The sequence below is a fragment of the Gadus macrocephalus genome, chromosome 6 (assembly GCF_031168955.1).
Source record: "Gadus macrocephalus chromosome 6, ASM3116895v1".
NCBI classification, from domain to species: domain Eukaryota; kingdom Metazoa; phylum Chordata; class Actinopteri; order Gadiformes; family Gadidae; genus Gadus; species Gadus macrocephalus.
The window spans coordinates 20,887,663-20,907,096 of NC_082387.1; the positions used below are offsets into that span (position 1 = coordinate 20,887,663).

Sequence of the window (19,434 nt, forward strand, 5' to 3'; positions counted from 1 at the left end):
GTGTGTGTGTGTGGCATATGTGGGTGTATGTGTATGCGTGTTTGTGTGTGTGGCATGCATGTGGTTGTATGTATGTGTGTGTGTGTGTGTGTGTGTGTGTGTGTGTGTGTGTGTGTGTGTGTGTGTGTGTGTGTGTGTGTGTGTGTGTGTGTGTGTGTGTGTGTGTGTGTGTGTGAGTGGCATGCATGCATGTGTGTGTGTGTGTGTGTGTTTCATGCATGTGGGTGTATGTGTGTGTGTGTGCGTGAGTGGCATGCATGCGGGTGTGTTTGTGTGTTTTGTGTGTAGCATGCTGGTAAATGTGTATGCGTGTGTGTATGCATGTGTGTGATTGGCATGCATGTGGGTGTGTGTATGTGGTATGCATGCCTGTGTATGTGTCTGTGTGGCATGCATGTGATTTTATGTGTGTGTGTGTGTGTGTGTGTGTGTTTGGCATGATTGTGTGTGTGTGTGTGTGTGTGTGTGTGTGTGTGTGTGTGTGTGTGTGTGTGTGTGGCCTACATGTGGGTGCATGTGCATTTCTGTGTGCATGTGTGTGCATGTGTGTGTGTATGCGTGTGTGCTTGGTCAGTGACTGTAGTAGGCATAATCCTTGTGTCTTATTTAAGTGTTTTTATTAGTAATCCCAGTTTATTTATCATCATCAACGATATTGACGACATGAATAATAATAAAATAATAATTAATTTGAGCAGATTAATATAGGGGTTGCTAAGATTCATTTTTATTCAATCAAGACTTCATAAATGGTAAAGGCAAAATCGACAGTTTTTATAAAGGCGGTGGCCTACAAAAGCTAAAACATCAGCGGCATTAAGTGTCTTACACAGTTCTCTTTGCGGCAGCAGAGCTTGCAAGTAGGTGGAAGTGCTACCGTCATTAAGCGGTGCGGGTGAATCGTTATCTTATTAACGAGTTCGAGTTTCAAGGTTTTCTAAGGCATTGCCAACAGATGGCACATCCCTTAGAATGTGTTTTATGAAGGGATTGATAGAAAAAAAAACACGAATTAATTGTATACCAGCGCTTCAAATCGCTTCGCTGCAGTAGTACAGATTTTTGAACGAATTCACGTCTCTTCATATCAGTTGTGATGCGAGGACGATCAGTATCATCGTCATCATCAGACACCATACTGCCCTGATTAATCAATAGCGCGCGGAAGGAACCACCATCAACCTCAGCCCCTCCATCCCGTTGGCTGCACTCTCCTCGCATCAGCACCACCCCTTTACTCCCCCAGTGCGCTGGCATCTCCCCCAGGAGCGCTGGGAGTGACGCAGAACCGAGCGGAAAGCTGCACCGCGCCTTGAGGGAAGAAGAAGCACTGAGAAGCAGGTGATGCGATCAAAAACAACCGGACCAGAGTAGCCCTATATCTGGGGACGGTGGCTGTAGAGAGGTGCTGATCCCCGATGCGTGGCCTGTTCGGGCAGAGGACGAGTGACAGCAGAGCTTACAAGGGTGTGAATCTCCTCCTAAGCGTCCTGATAGCGCAGTAGCACTCCTCCGTTCACACCGGATTGGGGACGTGTTCTGAGGTTGGTCTTCCACGGCGACAATTAGCGCTTCTGTGCTCTGTGATCCACCCATATGTTGCATTGCAGTCTGTTTGATAAAGGGAATGTGTTTAGGATAGCGATGTGTGTAATATCCAAATAATTGCCTTTAAAAAAATAAGTTGAAATGCATTTTGCTTGAGTTCCTGTTTGGCCTCATCAGTCACGACATGCTTAGAAACTACAGTAGTCTGATAACGAGGGTTTGCCCCTAATTTACACCACTCTGTCTGTTCCTGAGGGCTACATTGACCAGTTGGTCTACAGATGGGAAAGTAGATATTTCCGTGAAACAAGTTGGAATTTATTATCCGGTGGTCAGGATCTCGGCTTTCTGCAGCTTCTCATCCTGCAGCTTCTCTTCCTCCTCCGGCGATATTAAACCTACACCATGAACTACCTGCGTCGACGCCTCTCGGACAGCAATTTTATCTCCAATTTGCCTAATGGCTACATGACGGACCTCCAACGCCCTGAGCCGGCTCAGCCCCCGAGCCCCGCAGTGTCGCCGGGGCCCCCGGAGCAGCGCCGCCAGTCCACCAGCCAGCAGCAGCCGTCTGGAGGAGGAGCCGCTGCCGCTGCAGCCGGTGGCGGTGGTGGTGGAGGTGGTGGAGGAGCCGGGTTCTTCTCGTCCTTATCCAACGCTGTGAAGCAAACCACCGCCGCAGCAGCTGCGACACTCACCGAGGCAGCGGACAGAGCCGGGGTGTCGAGCAGTGCTAAGATACTGCTGGTGATCGACGACCAGCAGACGGACTGGTGAGGAGAACCTTCCTGGTATAATGACCTATAGCGTCGCTCCAGAAGGTCGTATGATTAACCTAGTTCCGTCCCTGTAATGTGTGTGGATGACGTTCCCCCTGTGGGGCTGAGATGAGGTGAGGATAAGACTTATCTGCCATGCAGCAGAGGTTTAGGGAGAAGCCATTTTACAGCCTAACCTTTTTACAACGATGCATTATCAATAAGTAATAATGCTGATTCATTAGCCTGTACATTAGGCCATTAAGGCCTTTAACATTTAGGACATCCAGTCTCAATTGGCTAAAGAGAAATGAGAACAAGAAGTGATATGATATTTTATGATACAATTAATTAGCTTATTTGTAATTATTGTAAACAACACAATACAGTACACCTACTATGACATGCATAAATTCCCTCAGTTAATTCTCCACATAGTCTAAGGTGCAGTAAGTGGGGAAGTCGTTCAAATCTAAATGTTTTAAGGGAGCCCTTAAGTCATTATGTCCCAACATGTAACCTCTGGTTGCCGTCTGGGTTGTGGTTCTTCTGCAGGGCGAAGGTCTTCAGAGGGAGGAAGGTCCATGGGGAGTTTGACATCAAGGTGGAACAGGTGGGTGGCCTCATGAACCTTGTTTCCCTCCACCGTGACTTGGCACACAAACACACCTGAACACCAGGCTCAGAGCTTCAGAGAGATCGACAGTGAGGAGACGTGAGGAACCGGGTTAGGATTGATCTGGGATGCAGCGGTCCTAGTGTATCACAGCGGAACTTCAGGGGGGAAGACGGCGCCGTCAACCATCCAACACAAGGGGCGGAGTCACGCCTTGTTTCCTGGTTGTAGAGATTTTCTACCGGAGGAAAACTTCCTTGCCAGCCCGCACAGTATTGATGATGTTGAGGCCAGGCCAGAGATTTGTTTAAAGTTCAGTCCTGATGGCCGAGTCTGTGTCAAACGAGTCAAACCGATCCCTGCCAGCAGTGACAGGATTGGTGGAAACAAATATGAAGCGAAAGGAAGTGAAACCTGTCCTGTTCACCCAGGTACTTACCTGGTCTGCCAGCACACGTTAGATATTAACGTCTGACTTGTTAAACAAGGTAAGGCTGGCTATTCCACTAGTAGAGCATTAACACTGCAGGGTTAAGGGTTCGAGGGCAGCCCATGTAACATCTTTCACTAAATACCCACGTTCCCGTAAGACGTTTTGGATGTAAGTCCACCAGGCTGCATATTATTAAAACATTTGCTATGCAGTTTACAATTAGCAATTCCGATGTTTTAAGCGGTAATACTCCGCAAGCCTTTGTGGTAAATTGTTAACCAAAGCACCCTTTGGAGCTGCAGTATAATGAGAATCACTATGCTCAGCGAAGAGCTTCATGCTTCAGCTAACAAGCTGCAGGTCAAGATCCTTTCACTTTGAGGTCCTCCAGCGTTTTCCACAGGCTATTTTTATCCCCTTCTTTCTGGGGTTTCGATAACTTATCATTACTTGAGGTGCCTGGTTGCCAGGCACCCTTCTCCAGGGATGGATGTGATTGCTGCGTGCACGAAGCTGAGGGGGAGGGGGGGGTTGGACCAGAGATGGTCGTTGACCTTCTTGCCCTCTCACTTCCAGGCTGATTTCTCAGAGATCAACCTGGTGGCCCACTCCACGGGCTCCTACAGCGTGGACATCGACGCCATCAGAAACGGCCATAAAGTCACTAAGTAGGTGTCCTCCGGAATGAACTATTAATGGAGTGGCTCTCATGAATGTGGTCATAGTGTTTCACTGATGGCCTCCCCTCCCCTGGGGCCCCAGGTCCTTCAAGCCCGACTTCGTCCTGGTCAGAGAGCATGCCTTCAGCATGGCCAGGCACGGCGACCACCGCAGCATCGTCATCGGGCTGCAGTACGCTGGGGTCCAGAGTGTCAACTCTCTACACTCGGTCTACAACTTCTGTGATAAACCATGGGTGGTACGTACCTGGGACACCGCAGTAGCCCCCACTTTGTGCTATTCTTCATATATCGACTGTAGGAAACAGACAGGGATTTACGTTTGGTTGTGTTTGTCCCTCTCAGTTCGCCCAGATGACCCGACTGTCAAAGACGCTGGGCCCAGAAGAGTTCCCGCTGATAGAGCAGGTTTACTACCCCAACCACAAGGAGATGGTGGGTAGTCTGGCCATCTGCTCGCTCTCTCTCTCTCTCTCTCTCTCTCTCTGTCTCTCTCTCTCTCTCTCTCTCTCTCTCTCTCTCTCTCTCTCTCTCTCTCTCTCTCTCTCTCTCTCTCTCTCTCTCTCTCTCTCAACCACAGCAGCTGAGGCCCTCTCTTTGTCTCTCACTGCGGTGCCTGATTTGTTTTTGGAAGCTGGAGCAAGTGTAGCGACAGGGTCTTGATTTTCCAGGTCACTGTCATTATGCTGCACTGCAGAGACATCTGTCTGTCTATCTGTCTGTTTGTCTATCTATCTATCTATCTATCTATCTATCTATCTATCTATCTATCTATCTATCTATCTATCTATCTATCTATCTATCTATCTATCTATCTATCTATCTATCTATCTATCTATCTATCTATCTATCTATCCAACAGTCTATCTACCTGTCCGTCTGTCTGTCTGTCTGTCTGTCTGTCTGTCTGTCTGTCTGTCTGTCTGTCTGTCTGTCTGTCTGTCTGTCTGTCTGTCTGTCTGTCTGTCTGTCTGTCTGTCTGTCTGTCTGTCTGTCTGTCTGTCTGTCTGTCTGTCTGTCTGTCTGTCTGTCTTTCTATGTATCTGCCTATCTAACCATTTATCCATTGATCCATCCATCAATATCCACCCATCTAACAGTCTATCTACCTGTCCGTCTGTCTCGTCAGTCTGCCTGTAAACATTGTTTGAACAATGAGCAGTAGTTTAAATTCTTTATTAAATATGTTGGATTGAAAGACCCTACACGGTTGATTGGACCGTTATAAAATCCTTTTGTTGGTTACAGCTCACTTCCTCCGTCTTCCCCGTGGTGATCAAGATGGGTCACGCTCATTCTGGGATGGGCAAGGTAAGGCCACTATTGTATTTATGCCTGGATTACAAGCCTGCGCATGCCATTGATATATTCTTCTTACTGGAGAAAAACCTCTGGCCTGCCAACTCAGGTCAAAGTGGACAACCAGTACGACTTCCAAGATATTGCCAGTGTTGTCGCTCTGACCAAGACCTACGCCACTTCCGAGCCTTTCATCGACGCTAAGTACGACGTCCGCATCCAGAAGATTGGAAACAATTACAAGGCTTACATGTGAGTCAACATTTAGCGTTCCCTTCCTCCAAAATGTCAAGGTGCTGTGGGTAAGATTAGACAGTTGCAAAGAGAGACATCAAACGAGGCGAGAAGAGAAAAATACGAAGCAGCTCCACTCCGTGCTCCCAGTTTGGCGCCAGTCGCAGATAGAAACGTCAGCAACACGTCAGCAACACGTTAGCAACACGCCAACAACACGCCCACACGCATGTTGTGAAGTCTCTGTCTCTCTAATTCCGGGTTGGAGAGACAGAGGGCCTGGGCGGGTAAACTCCGGGTAACCTCTGGGTTTTATCCGTGGAAGGTCAGGCTTACAGTGCATCTGGGAAAGGGCCATCGAAGTAAGTAATTGATTCATGCACTTGTGGTTAACAGGCAAGATGGATTCTCTCCGCACGATCCAATCAGGACTTATGTTCCATAATTGATCTGGTCAGAATTGACACGGCTAGTAGTCTGATATCTAAAACGGCTCATGCAGAAGGAAACAGTATTCACAGTGCATTTCCTTCACTAATATCTGTCGGGTCAATGCCACTTCTAAGCTATTGATACTCTCACAATAATAACCTCCTAAATCCTGCCTACAGCACCTTAAATTCAACATTCAACAGCTTCATCTGCACAATGATATTGACAAAGTTATTGATGCAGAAATAATGGTTGGTTTTATGATAGGAGGACTTCAATATCTGGCAACTGGAAGACCAACACAGGCTCCTCGATGCTGGAGCAGGTGGCCATGTCAGACAAGTAAGGCCCGACTCGGCAGCACCGGCTCTCAGAGCCAACGTCAGATTTCTGATGGTTCTCCAGTGTTCTGGTTCCATCTGTTCACCCTGCCGTTCCAGGTACCGCATGTGGGTTGATTCCTGCTCCGAAGTCTTCGGAGGGCTGGACATATGTGCGGTAGAGGCTCTCCACGGCAAAGACGGCAAGGACTACATCATAGAGGTACCAGACCGCAGCCTGTGGGGTCCGTGACAACGAGGAGCGTGTTCTCGTTCTTCAGAGCAGAACGAGGAGCCGGTTCTCGTTCCTCAGAGCAGAACGAGGAGCCGGTTCTCGTTCCTCAGAGCAGAACGAGGAGCGGGTTCTCGTTCAGAGATCAGAACGAGGAGCGGGTTCTCGTTCCTCAGAGCAGAACGAGGAGCGGGTTCTCGTTCAGAGATCAGAACGAGGAGCGGGTTCTCGTTCAGAGGGCAGAACGAGGAGTGGGTTCTCGTTCAGAGATCAGAACGAGGAGCGGGTTCTCGTTCCTCAGAGAGCAGAACGAGGAGCGGGTTCTCGTTCAGAGGGCAGAACGAGGAGTGGGTTCTCGTTCAGAGATCAGAACGAGGAGCGGGTTCTCGTTCCTCAGAGCAGAACGAGGAGCGGTTTCTCGTTCAGAGATCAGAACGAGGAGTGGGTTCTCGTTCCTCAGAGCAGAACGAGGAGCGGGTTCTCGTTCCTCAGAGCAGAACGAGGAGCGGGTTGACTCAATTTGCATTCAATTTGAAGAAAATAAATGCTAACATGCTAACAAAACCATTAGAATGTTGCTTGCTGAAATCCAACATGCCAACACAGTGTTTTTTTTACTTTAAGCCACTGCAGTTCTTCCCCAGTCCACAGCTGATGTGTGAACCAGAATACTGTTCTGCTGTGGTTGACGGTGGTCTAACTCAGGGGTACTTTGCTAGCTGGGCTCGAGCAGGACACCATGATAGGTTGCTATGGCAGTTGTCCTTTGAAAGATCGCCACTCGTGTAAATCGAGGGGCTGGTAGTAGCAGTGATACTCGGGAGGGCGTCTACTTGCTCATCACATGAGGGCGGGGCTAATCCCGTCTCTCCCGGTCAGGTGGACGACTGCTCCGTGCCGCTGATCGGAGACCAGCAGGACGAGGACCGCGTCCACATCGCTGAGCTGGTGGTTACCAGGATGAACCAGACCGTCCCGCGCTCCGCCTCCCCCTCGGCGGTCCGCTCCGCAGCTGGCCAGCCCCCTCAGGTGCTCAGACCACGCAGTGTTTCAGACTCACTGACTGCCACACACCCAGCCGTCTGGCCGGCCTCCACGACGAGGAGGCCCACGGCGGAACGGAAATAGAACAGAGCTGATATGCATTTCATTAATAGAACAGTTCTCCTTTGTTCTGTTCTCCTCATGGTTATTATTACATCATCTGTTCAGGAAAGTTCTGCCCTGAAGTGTATAAAACATTTTTCCGTCCAATCGGACAAATCATTAAATCGAATAGCCTGGGTTATATGGTACTCTGTGGTATTGATGGCGGGCTGTCGGGGTGTTTCATGCAGAAGACGGTGTCCCCCCTGGCCGACTCCCAGACCAGGGTACCCCAGGCCCAGCAGCGCCCCCCCACGCAGGGTAAGCCCCCCTGCCAGCACAACCCTGAGACTGTGGTTCAGCCGTTGAACTGCAGTGCATTAACGTTTATAGCACCGACCCCTTACGACCTTGTTATGTTGTCAGTGTTCGTCTGTGCGGTTAATCAGATATTATCTACAATTATTATGTGTTAGTATATATGTATATATACTGTATATTTACTGTAACAATATTGTAATACAATTCTCTATTTGACGATAATTTTGGAACATGTTGCCATGGCGAAGCTCAGAGGTGCTTTCGTTCAGACTCATGTCTACACACCTACACATACACATATGTATTTATAAAACAAAGTAGTAAAGACTATATTAAGTATGTCCCACGACTAATATTGGGTCTGTTTCAGTGGCGGCTGGTGCTAAAAAAATTTGGTGGTGCGCTGTAATAGACGGGGGTCCGGGGGTCCCTCCCCTAGACATTTTTTAATTTGGTAGATTTGATTTCCTGTATTCTGGTGCATTTTGACCCATTGTTGTTATTCTCATATTGAGACAAATCATGATCACTGTCCTATAGCGTCCATTTTTTGTGAGTCTCAATGTCTTACAAAAATATACAAAAATATAAAATATAGACGCTAAAAAAATATCTATGCTAAAGGCCGAAAGACTAAATTAATATGTAACTTACTTGCTCCTTTTAAGTATAACATTGCTTGTTGAGTGAAATTCCCCCACTGAAATGTGTGGAAAATGCTTACAACTCTCTGCTAGTTAGCGATCTATCTGTTCTCTAAATGTAAGAAGAGAAAGTTGAGAAAGCTGCTGAGGAAGGTAGCCTATTTGATTGATTCGCTGAATTGTCCAATCATGTGGTGATAACAAAAAAGGTAAGGGATACCATTGGCCTGGGGCGCACACTGGTACGATCCGAGGGCGAAATTTTTTGCGCCGATGAAAAGCTGTCTCTGCTTGATAGAGAGCAAAAAGTTTGTGAGCTTACTTTGACTTCAATGTGGCCGGCGCCCCTGACTTGGAGGAGGGCTTTATTTCGAATGACCAATAACTAGCCTAGCCCAAATCATTGACGTTCAGACGCATTTAAATGGTTGCTGGCAGTGGCAAGTACGATCTATCACACAATTAAACGAGGATAAACGTTATTTATTTTTGTTGGTTTATTTCGTATTTATAATAGTTGATTCATAGTTGGCCGATATATTCAAGTGAATATTTCACGGAGGGGCGGCGCCCTAGCGCCCCCTATTGACCCACCGCCACTGGACTCTGTTCCATACCAATGTTAAGGGAAACAACACAAGTTTTTCCTGACTATGACACAAATTTGAAAGGGAAAGTGAAATGAATAGTCAAAAGTCATTCATACCAAAGCTGAGTGACTGAGAGCTTAGTAATAACTCATACCATAGGGGGTTTCTCCCTGTCTGCTAATGAGATTGGTTTGATTTAAAAGTGTTGTTGCCAATTCACTTAACTTAACACAAAACTGAGACGGTGCAGACGTGTGTGAGGACTCTGTGGGTGTTGTGCTCTAGGTGGGCCCCAGCAGGGCCCCTCTCAGCAGCGGCCCCAGCCTCAGGGCCAGCCCCCTGCTGCCCAACCGGGGCCCAGCCCCACGGCCGCCAGCGACCCCGCCAGCCATCCACAGCCCTCTAAACCCGGCCAGGGGCCCGGGGCCACTCAGCGGCCGGCTCCGGCGGCCGGCCAGGGTCAGAGACCCCCCTCTGGCCAGGGCTCACCCCAGCGGAGCCCCAGTCAGGTGCAGAGGCAGCAGTCCGCCTCCGCGCAGCAGAAGCCCGGAGGCCCCGGCCAGAAGCCCCCGGGGGGCCAGCAGAAGCCCCCGCAGCAGAGGCCCAGCCAGCCCCCCAGGCAGATGTCCCAGGGCGGCGGCTCCCCGCAGCAGAGGCCTTCCGGGCAGCAGGGCCGCCCCGGGGGGGCCCCCACTACCCAGCAGCCCCGACCGGCGGGCCAGGGAGGGCCGGGCGCCAGACCCCCGCTGCAGCAGAAGCCCCAGCCCCCCCAGAAGCCCCGCCTGGATGAGGCGTCTGCGGGCGGCGCTCCAGCACTAAAGTGAGTAGACGTGTGAGTGCACTCCGCAGCTCGCCGTAGCCTCGGAAACGCTCCCTAAGTGCTAACAAGGATGAAAGGAAGGTCTTTCATCCTCTGCCTGCTTCCAGAGCTGCATGCCAGGACACATCCCTACTCCTAGATCAAATCCCCGCCCTAGTGCGCATGCAGCCTGCGTGTTTCTGCAGCTCACCTCTGCTGCAGCGCTTGCACAAGACAACGTTTATTTCCAGATAGCGCGTCACTTTCATAGCAGCCGCATCACGCGGGCGTGTTTTCCCTCCTCATCCACCCATTCTGGCACTGGATGCAGATTACCTTGGAAAGGTCGGATCAGGGGGAATTTCAGGCTCAGACCACAGTGCTGTTAAAATAGTACATGACTGCTCCTTAACCTTGTTTTGAAAACCAAGTATGTGAAGGTGTGTGGATGAATACAGGTATGTCCACTGTTTAGGAAACTCCCAGGACAACCAGAAAATATGAAAGAAAAATAGGATTCTTACTTCAAATCATTAACATCTATGAAATATCGAAAAAACATTGAACTTTAAACATGCAGTCACTTAAGGTTTTTGATATAATTAAGTTAGTATTATGCTTTGTTATTTTGATGATGTGACTCATCATTATTTAAAAACATACTAGTGCACTTGAGAAATAATAGTCCTCCCAAAATCGATTCAGCAAATCATGAACTGATTCAGTTGCTACTCCCTTATTCAAATTGAAGAAAAGATGGCTAGCATGCGAATTCAACCAACATGCTAACAATGCAATAACATTGTAGTAAATTTGCTGAAATAAGACAAGCCAACACAGTGTTTCTGTGACTTTAAGCCACTGCAGTTTTTTCCCATTCCACAGCTCCTGTGTAAACCAGAATATTGTTCTGCTGTGGCTGGCGGTGGTCTCACACGGGGGGATTCGGCTAGCTTGGCTCAAGTGGGACACCATGCTAGGTTGCTATGGCAGTTGGCCTCTGAAAGAGCACCACTCGGGTAGATCGAGTGGCTGGCAGTAGCAGTGGTACTCGGGACAGAGTACGCAAAAATAATCCAGAAATATCTCCCTTCTGGGACCACATGTGAACTACAAGTATGGTTCATATAGGTTTCTTTGAATTCCTGTCTAAATAGTAGACATCTTCTGCTGCTCAACGGCTAATATATTCTTGAAACAAACCATCAAATAAAAAAATGAAAACAAATTTAGAAAAAAAATAAATAGAATTGTGGAAACACAATGCAATACTATAACATCAATATAAATAAATAAATATCACATTGTCCACTTAATAAAAATGCAATTAATGCAAACATACATAAGTCATTAACCTAATCCTAGTGGATTCTGCTCTTTGGATGTCTTGGCATTGTCCTCAAACATGAGTCATCATTACATTCTTCTCATGCAAGTCTCCTTTCCCGCATATGATGAGCTCATCGTACACAAACACATGACAGGAAGTGCACCCCTAACGTCACCGTAGCGACACGCCTTGCCCTCATCCTGCCCTCCTGCCCTCATGTTGACCATATATATGGGTTTGCTGCATGACTTAAAAGCCTCTTCCTCCCCTCTACCGACACTCCTCTTCACTCCTCCTCCTCTCCTCCTCCTCCTCCTCCTCCTCCTCCTCCTTCTCCTCCTCATCTCCGCTCCTTCCCCTCCTCCTCCTCCTCCTCCTCCTCCTCATCTCCGCTCCTTCCCCTCCTCCTCCTCCTCCTCCAACTCCTCCTCCTCCCCCTCCTTTCATAGCAAGTCCCAGTCTCTTACCAATGCCTTCAACCTTCCAGAAACACCGGAGACGTGGGCCAGCCTTAGCCGGGACCAGCTGAAGGCTGAGGCCGTACGCAACCTCGCAAATCTTTTGCTAGTCTGTTCTCCAGCGGGGTGAGCGTGAAATGCCCCCAGTGCAACTGACAATAACATGGATTTACAGGACGGAGGAACCTCTACTCCTTCCCTTCATCCCAGCCCCCAAATCAAACAAGGACCAACAACATGTCACCTAATAATGGTTCTCTCACACTGAGGCCAACGTGAACCCTAAAACACCCACTGCCGCAATAGGTTAAACAGTAAAACACAAGGATAGTTAATTGATGTAGACTTAGTCTGAAACATTCCTTGACCCACTGAAGGCGCAGATGCCTGGGTGATTCAATGACTCATGTACTCACACTCATTGGCTGTGTGTTCCTGCTTGCACTTGTAGAAGATCTGCTTCCATTATGCGTACCCACACACACACACACACACACACACACACACACACACACACACACACACACACACACACACACACACACACTCTTAATCACTTACACAACTCCGTTCACACAGACACACACACACTCTTAATCACTTACACACCTCTGTTCACACAGACACCGATTATTTCGCAGACACAGACAGGCACTCTCATAAACATGCACACATACACACACACACACACACACACACACACACACAGACACAGACACAGACACACACACACACACACACACACACACACACACACACACACACACACACACACACACACACTAACTTTCTTTGTCTCACACTCATGCACACACATGCAAGCACACCTATGTACAGACACACCTTACAATCCCAAATCAAGGGTTTCTTCTTGTTTGTTGGTGGCATGGCGTGAAATATGATCTTTTAAATCAGTCAACAAATCATGGGCTGCCTAATCAAATCAACCCAGCTGTAAACTAGATTGTTTGGTGTAGGTGACCGCTAGACATCTTATTTCTGAGCTGTTTTCCAATCATGTTTGTGTTTTAGCTGCATGTCAACATGGAGGTATTTGATCCCCAACCCCCGGTAGTAGTATTGGCTCTTCTTTGTAACGGTGTCGTCAATCGTAGCTCAAGTAGTTAGCATCGTAGCCTTATTTGGTGTTGTGGGAATGTCGTCGCTGCCATTTTGTTCTCTCTCCTTATTTCTCTCACAAACCCTTCACCTTAATAGCATGCCTTGTGAGCACAAGAGTACAATCAGTCAAATGGCGAGATCTCAGGGTTGCCCACTTTGATTGTGACGATCGTGCTAGGGTGAGGGCCTTCCATTGTGATTTTGTGCGATTGGTGTTGATGTCCTAATGGTGCTGAAGGAAATGCATGGTATTCTGTTTTTTGTTTTTTGTTTGTTTATGAGCTTGAATGTATTAAGTACTATTGGACTTTTTTGCACTCATTATACAACAGAATTATACTTGAATTCAATGACGCTGACTGATGTATAGACTTTTTCAGGTTTGTTTGATCGCCAGAGGAAAGGACAGTGGTGATCCGTGCACAAGCTTTCAGGCTGAATGGAAGGGATCAAATATACTAGAATACCTAAGGGCACAGCAATCTAACTACCATGTAATAGGTGGTCAGTGACATATGAAATAAAATTATGCTATAGATAAAAAATATTTATGGTCGACGATTTATTTTATTTCAATCATAATCTAATAGTTAATCTCTCTTTTGAGTTAATGCAAAACTAACCGTAAATCGATGGAAATGTTCACTAATGCTGCTGATGCATATTAACAACAGTAACTTTCAGTGGGGATTTCTGTCGTCCTTTTAAGATCTATTTCAAATCCAACATACTCAACCTTGTATCTGTACTAACAAAAACACAATTTAGCGTCTGAAAGAATATCTAAGGCATAGCATGAAATCGGTCCTTACGCGTTTAGCCAGGAGTGTGCTTCAGTCCACTGAGCCAAGGACTTGTGTATATAAACATGATGGGTGGGGGTCCACGTCTGCAGTAGATGTAACACTGATGGGTGGGGGTCCACCCCTGACGTAGGTCTAATACTGATGAGTGGGGCCCACATCTGACATAGGTCTTATACTGATGGGTGGGGGTCCACCCCTGACGTAGGTCTTATACTGATGAGTTGGGGTCCCACCCCTGACGTAGGTCTAATACTGATGGGTGGGGGTCCACTCCTGACGTAGGTGTAATACTGATGAGTTGGGGTCCCACCCCTGACGTAGGTCTAATACTGATGGGTGGGGGTCCACCCCTGACGTAGGTGTAATACTGATGGTTGGGGGTCCACCCCTGACGTAGATGTAATACTGATAGGTGGGGGTCCCACCCCTGACGTAGGTGTAATACTGATGGGTGGGGGTCCACCCCTGACGTAGGTGTAATACTGATAGGTGGGGGTCCCACCCCTGACGTAGGTGTAATACTGATGGGTGGGGGTCCCACCCCTGACGTAGATGTAATACTGATGGGTGGGGGTCCACCCCTGACGTAGGTGTAATACTGATGGGTGGGGGTCCACCCCTGACGTAGGTGTAATACTGATGGGTGGGGGTCCACCCCTGACGTAGGTGTAATACTGATGGGTGGGGGTCCACCCCTGACGTAGGTGTAATACTGATGTGCACTTATGTGATCCTAATGTCATTTCTGTGACGTCTACACTTTGATAAACCCTGTTGGACTATTGTCCACCCGTCCTGCATCCTTCTGGGATCTTTTATCCTTTGTTTTCGTCGTCCCCTGATAAACTGTCTTCCATTGAGAGAAGCCCCCCACCTGTTCGAATACACTTAGGCAATATCCTCCAGAAAAGGACGCAATACCTTAACATTAAGCACTGAGTTCCTTCCTGACCCTTTGCACCCCCTACCGCAGGCTTTGTGTGTATCAACGCATTCATGTAGCCACAGTGACCCCTTGTGATCAGTGGTGTGTAAAACGTGTGGATGTGCTGTCTTGTAACTTGTGGAAACAGAAAAAACAAGTTGATTTGCTGCGCCGGCCTTTGACCCAAACGGCCCCCTTTACCCTCTGCTGCTAGGTGAGTTGCTTTTCAATGATTTCGTGGACTCAAGGGTGGAGTCGACTGTTTTGATGCATTTGTTCTTGATCTATGAAGTGATGTACTTTTTTAATTCTTAATTTATTTATTTCCATGTTGTCACATTTCGGGGCCGACAGCTGCTTGTGTCTGGCTCGTAGGTGTGTGCGTTGACTACATTTATCCTCGCCTGGTAACCAAACTCATTCGCGAGCTCATGGTTGATTTGCTCCGGCATGTGCGATGTGCATTTTTGAATTGTCAGGCTGCATAAATCCTGTGTGGCGCCATTTTCTTTCATTTAGAAATGTGTATTCTTTCGGCCAGTGACTCAGTAGGTAAGTCATTGTTATATTTTTCATGGCATAGCTCACTGCCAAAGACAGAACCAGCCTTGAAGCCTGGTCCCTCGCACACCCAGTGTGTAATTTGTGACGAATGGCTTGAAACGGGAGGGCCTCTCTGAGGGTGTCACGGCATACACATCGATCACGAAGTCCCGCAGACTAGGGTTGTCATGGCAAAATGGTCGCCATCAGTTTTTATTTATTTCATGTTTCAACTATTTGTTGTGGATATATTTTAACTGTAAATGTATACTTCTTATTTTATTTGCTGGAGTGATTTTAACCGTTTTTCTAAAGCCCACTATGATAGTTGGAAATATCTTGTCTGTTGAACTATCAATCAGTCAGTGAATGCCTGCCAGATGTGTAAAAAAATATATGAAAAAATGCAAATTAATATAAGAAGACGCAAAATTGTAAATCATGGTGGAGTATTGAAGTATGTGTGTGGAAAAAAATGTTAAATCTATTATATGTTATATGCAATGTAGCTCTGATGTGAATTATGTTATCAAAACATGCATATATTCAATAAAGTCTGTGACTAACAATGACTAAGCTTTTTACTTTAATTATTTTAAGATTTTTGTTATTATAGTTTTAACCTTTGTTCTTGAATGGAGCAATCATCGTTAATTCTAAAATAAATATATTTGTGATATTTTAAAGTAAATGTCTTCATTTTAAACTATCTGCATTAATATATACAATAATATACAATGTTTATGTATGCTAGGCAAATGTGACCACAAGGTGGTGTGCACTTGCACTCTGACCACTATCAGTCTTAAAATCGAATCTCTTATAAGGTCTCACATTTGTGTATATAGTAGGCCTATATATTGCATATAATTGAATATATAGTACGTGCTACATTCTGTATTTCCAAATGCCTGACCCATTCAGCCAATCAGAAGACTACTCAAAAAGTAAATCATACAAAATATAAATATAATTCATACAAATCTTTGTGTAAATGTTAGGGTTTGATTCTAAGGATAATCCTGCCTGCTTGCAGTTAACAGTTTCACAAGACCAAGATGTAGCAAGCCACCAAGTGTGTCTGGATACACAAAAACATCACTGTGAATAATCCTACTTTGGCCTGAACAAAACTAAGACAATTGCCACACACAGAGGTTTATCTTGGATGCGTATCCCCATCTCTATCGAAGAATACTTGGATTCATGGTTGAGACGCAGTGAACCCTTTGCAGATCTGAATGCAGACAGCTGCAGCTGGCAGAGGACAATGGGTCTAAGTCGTACCAGGCGATAACTGCGGCCATCATTGAACCGAACACATTTCAACGAGGATATCTCAATTGTACTTTCAATCTCTGTCTCAAAAACGACACGACTCCTCATGACTCCTCCTGACTCCACGTTCATTGTAAAACGTTGAGAAAGCGCTGACAGAGATTTTAATTACTGGATCAATATCTATGACCTCTCACAGTTTTCATTGCAGTTGCAAATTGCAAAATGTATGGAATGTGCATCAAATTTGCAGGCAGGATATCATGTAGTTTACACCCTACTAACTAAGCATGAAAGGTCAGGGAGCCTGCCTGCCTTATCTCCTGATGCACTTTATAAACCTCCCAAAGTCAGGTCTCCCTCAGAAAAGCAATAAATGATCTCACAATAAACTGTGTGCGCGCCCTCTCAGATAAACCTCTCAATAAAGGTATTTCTTCATTCGTCAGACTTTAAATTTAGTAATTTGAGACTTCAGTTGAGTAGATATCTTTAGGTCAGAGGACACCACAAGGTGTATGGATTGAAAAGTGGGTTGGTATGAATAACTGAAGACTACACATGGAGGAAAAACAAAGCCATAGCCTGGTACAGCTTAGCTTACCCACACACACCCATGGACACTCTAACGTCTCCATTCTTCCTTCATCCTGGTGTTCTTGATCGTGATGGGGCAGCACGGACCGAGCAATAGGAGAGCATCACTGTCCAGATCCTGTTCTTTTTATGGGCAGAGGGAAACGATGTGGGGGCGGAGCCTAACCGACCTGCTGGCAGAGCTGGGATATTTCTAGATCTGACCCATTTAAAAAAAAGAAAAATCCCTCAGAAGCCGGACGCACAGGTGCAGCCTGGTGGCTGTTAATAGCTTAACAGAATGTGCAATTACTAAGATTATGATGCTGTCAAAGAACACAGTGCACAACGTGCCACTACTCATTACGAGTAGGCTGTAGTTTAATTGGCTGTGACATACACAACTGCCCTAACACAACAGACATCATAAAAGGTGATGCATATGTAAGCATTACCAATCATTCCTATTTATTTATCAACAAAAAAATAATAAAGATGCTTGCGTGTGTATGGGAGGGGCAAAAAAGAGGGAGAGAAGGGGAGGCCAAAGCTGATGCACGACTCTGTTGCACTATTCAGCAATTACATAATAGCCTTTGAATGTGAAACAGTGGACTGGCTGTTATCAGCTATTATGGGAACTCACGCCTTCCACCAGGGGCCCAGCCAGCGTGCGGTCAGGACGAGATCCTATTGTCCGCCTCGGAAGCAGGGGGCGTTTGATTCAACATTTCTACAAAAGACACAGAAAAGACAGAAAAGACAACTACATGTGCTTAGCGTGTAGCAGGACGAAGTGGTTCCAGTCCTCCGCTCCCCTCCATGCCACAGCGCTGTGTAAAGTGTGTGTTTGCAGGGCATTAGACTAATGAATGATTCCTTTGCCCCAACTGGCTGGAGACAGCGGATGAGCGACTAGTGTGGAGCAGAGATTTAATTAAAGTCCACCATGGGACGCCTGACTGTGACCCGGGGGACCGGGGACCAGGGAGGGTGTGTTTGTTTGCGGTTGTGAATAATGTCTACTCTTCCGCCATTGACCTACATGGGCTGGGAGGAAGCAGCCACAACCCACGCAGGATAACTTATTTACTGCAGTTATGATCCTGGTGTTTTTTTCACCCACACTTGAAATGTGTGCTGGATGAGTGTGCTGGATGATTATTGTGAGGCGTGTTATGAAGCTTTATATTCAAGTGAGCCGTTGGACTGCTCAGCCATGAGACTGAACAGAGGAACTGGCCCTTGGAACTAATCATGGATGATCCACCCTCCTGCTCCCCCCCCCCACCCCCCCCCCCCCCCGCAGACCTCCAGTGTGTTCGCCTGTAACCCCCACCTCCCCTCCACCTGGCCGTGACGCAGCACATTCCTTACGTTCTCCACGGTGGGCTCCCCTCAGCACTTTCATCATTACATCAGTCCCTTGGAAATCAAGTCCCTATCGCTTGCTCCTACTCTGAGCAGGTTGCCATGGATACGGCTCCCGGATGGTCTGGCTCGCTCCTATGTGGATCATGTGTGTGTGTGTTTTTCTGAGCGGGTTGGAATGCTTTGCCTGTGTTTTTTCACATCTTGTTCAAACAGGGGATCTAATGATGGTGATTCAGCACTGTCAATATTGTCAACTGCTCTCCATCAGGGAGTGATTAGAACACAAGTTCATCTGAACACAGCGTTACAAAACACACACCTGGATCACGGGATTGATACCCACTCAAACAAGCCTTGACGGGGTAGGCCCTTGATTGCACGATAAGGTGCTATAAAATACACACTAAAAACTATGATTGATTTTTTCTTCATTTTTGGAAAATGATAATGGTCATGAAGTGGGTACCTATGGGTACTGGTGGGAGTTGGATTATGATCAGACTATGTTAATACATGCAAATTACACTCTGCTGTGAAGGAAAAGCCAGAGTGAGACTTATTGATTTGCCCTTGAGGCCCTAGAAATTGCTGCGTGCATAATCCACTCTGATCCTCCGTGAATCTGCGCCAGGAACACAAATCCACAGCCAAACGTCTGATTCTTCGACGGCATCCAGACTGCACTGGAAATGCCATCCAAGCGACGGCTGCCAGGCGCGTCCTGACCCAGACCCCGACACGTGGGACCTTGTGGCCTCCGCCCTGAGGCTGTGGTGCCGCAGCTGGACACGCTTGGGTCGGCCGTGCTCTGAGGAGACTTTTAGTACTTCATTTTAATTTGGGGTTGACAGTGTAATCCGGCTCACCACTCACTACTCTTTCTGGATGTGACTTTCTGGATTCCGGGTTGGTTCCTTGTGTTGAGCGGTTGAAGACATTGTGGAACCCGACGCACGTTCTACTGCAGGTATACATCAAAGGGTTTTATGCAATCTGTAATTCTTCCCCTGATGCATATCTTTCGCTCCGA

General features: G+C 47.1%; 1 protein-coding gene across 7 annotated transcripts; it reads left to right on the top strand.

Annotated features, from left to right (window-relative positions):
* The first annotated feature begins 850 nt into the window (after window positions 1-850).
* Window positions 851-15,748, top strand: syn1 (synapsin I). 7 transcript variants are annotated; one of them, XM_060054936.1, is made up of 16 exons: window positions 851-1,544; window positions 1,903-2,321; window positions 2,862-2,919; window positions 3,932-4,023; window positions 4,118-4,274; window positions 4,381-4,470; window positions 5,284-5,346; window positions 5,444-5,586; window positions 6,268-6,342; window positions 6,441-6,543; window positions 7,432-7,581; window positions 7,890-7,959; window positions 9,479-10,013; window positions 11,810-13,875; window positions 13,914-14,081; window positions 14,121-15,748. In XM_060054936.1, the coding sequence occupies exons 2-14, from the start codon at window positions 1,954-1,956 to the stop codon at window positions 11,835-11,837; spliced, it is 1,932 nt and encodes a 643-aa protein (XP_059910919.1). In that variant the 5' UTR covers window positions 851-1,544; window positions 1,903-1,953; the 3' UTR covers window positions 11,838-13,875; window positions 13,914-14,081; window positions 14,121-15,748. The 7 variants fall into 7 exon arrangements, with proteins under 7 accessions (XP_059910919.1, XP_059910920.1, XP_059910923.1 ...); XM_060054937.1 differs by having other exon boundaries at window positions 13,914-13,990; window positions 14,030-15,748; XM_060054940.1 differs by having other exon boundaries at window positions 13,914-13,952; window positions 14,145-15,748.
* Window positions 15,749-19,434: the final 3,686 nt, after the last annotated feature.

What these genes read in the sequence shown, in the direction of transcription:
- syn1 (XM_060054938.1), top strand. Translation starts at nt 1,954, where the DNA reads ATGAACTACCTGCGTCGACGCCTCTCGGACAGCAATTTTATCTCCAAT. An exon ending in ACCCCAACCACAAGGAGATG is followed by an intron (nt 4,471 to 5,283) that starts GTGGGTAGTCTG and finishes TGTTGGTTACAG; the next exon opens with CTCACTTCCTCCGTCTTCCC. An exon ending in GGCGGCGCTCCAGCACTAAA is followed by an intron (nt 10,014 to 11,809) that starts GTGAGTAGACGT and finishes TCAACCTTCCAG; the next exon opens with AAACACCGGAGACGTGGGCC.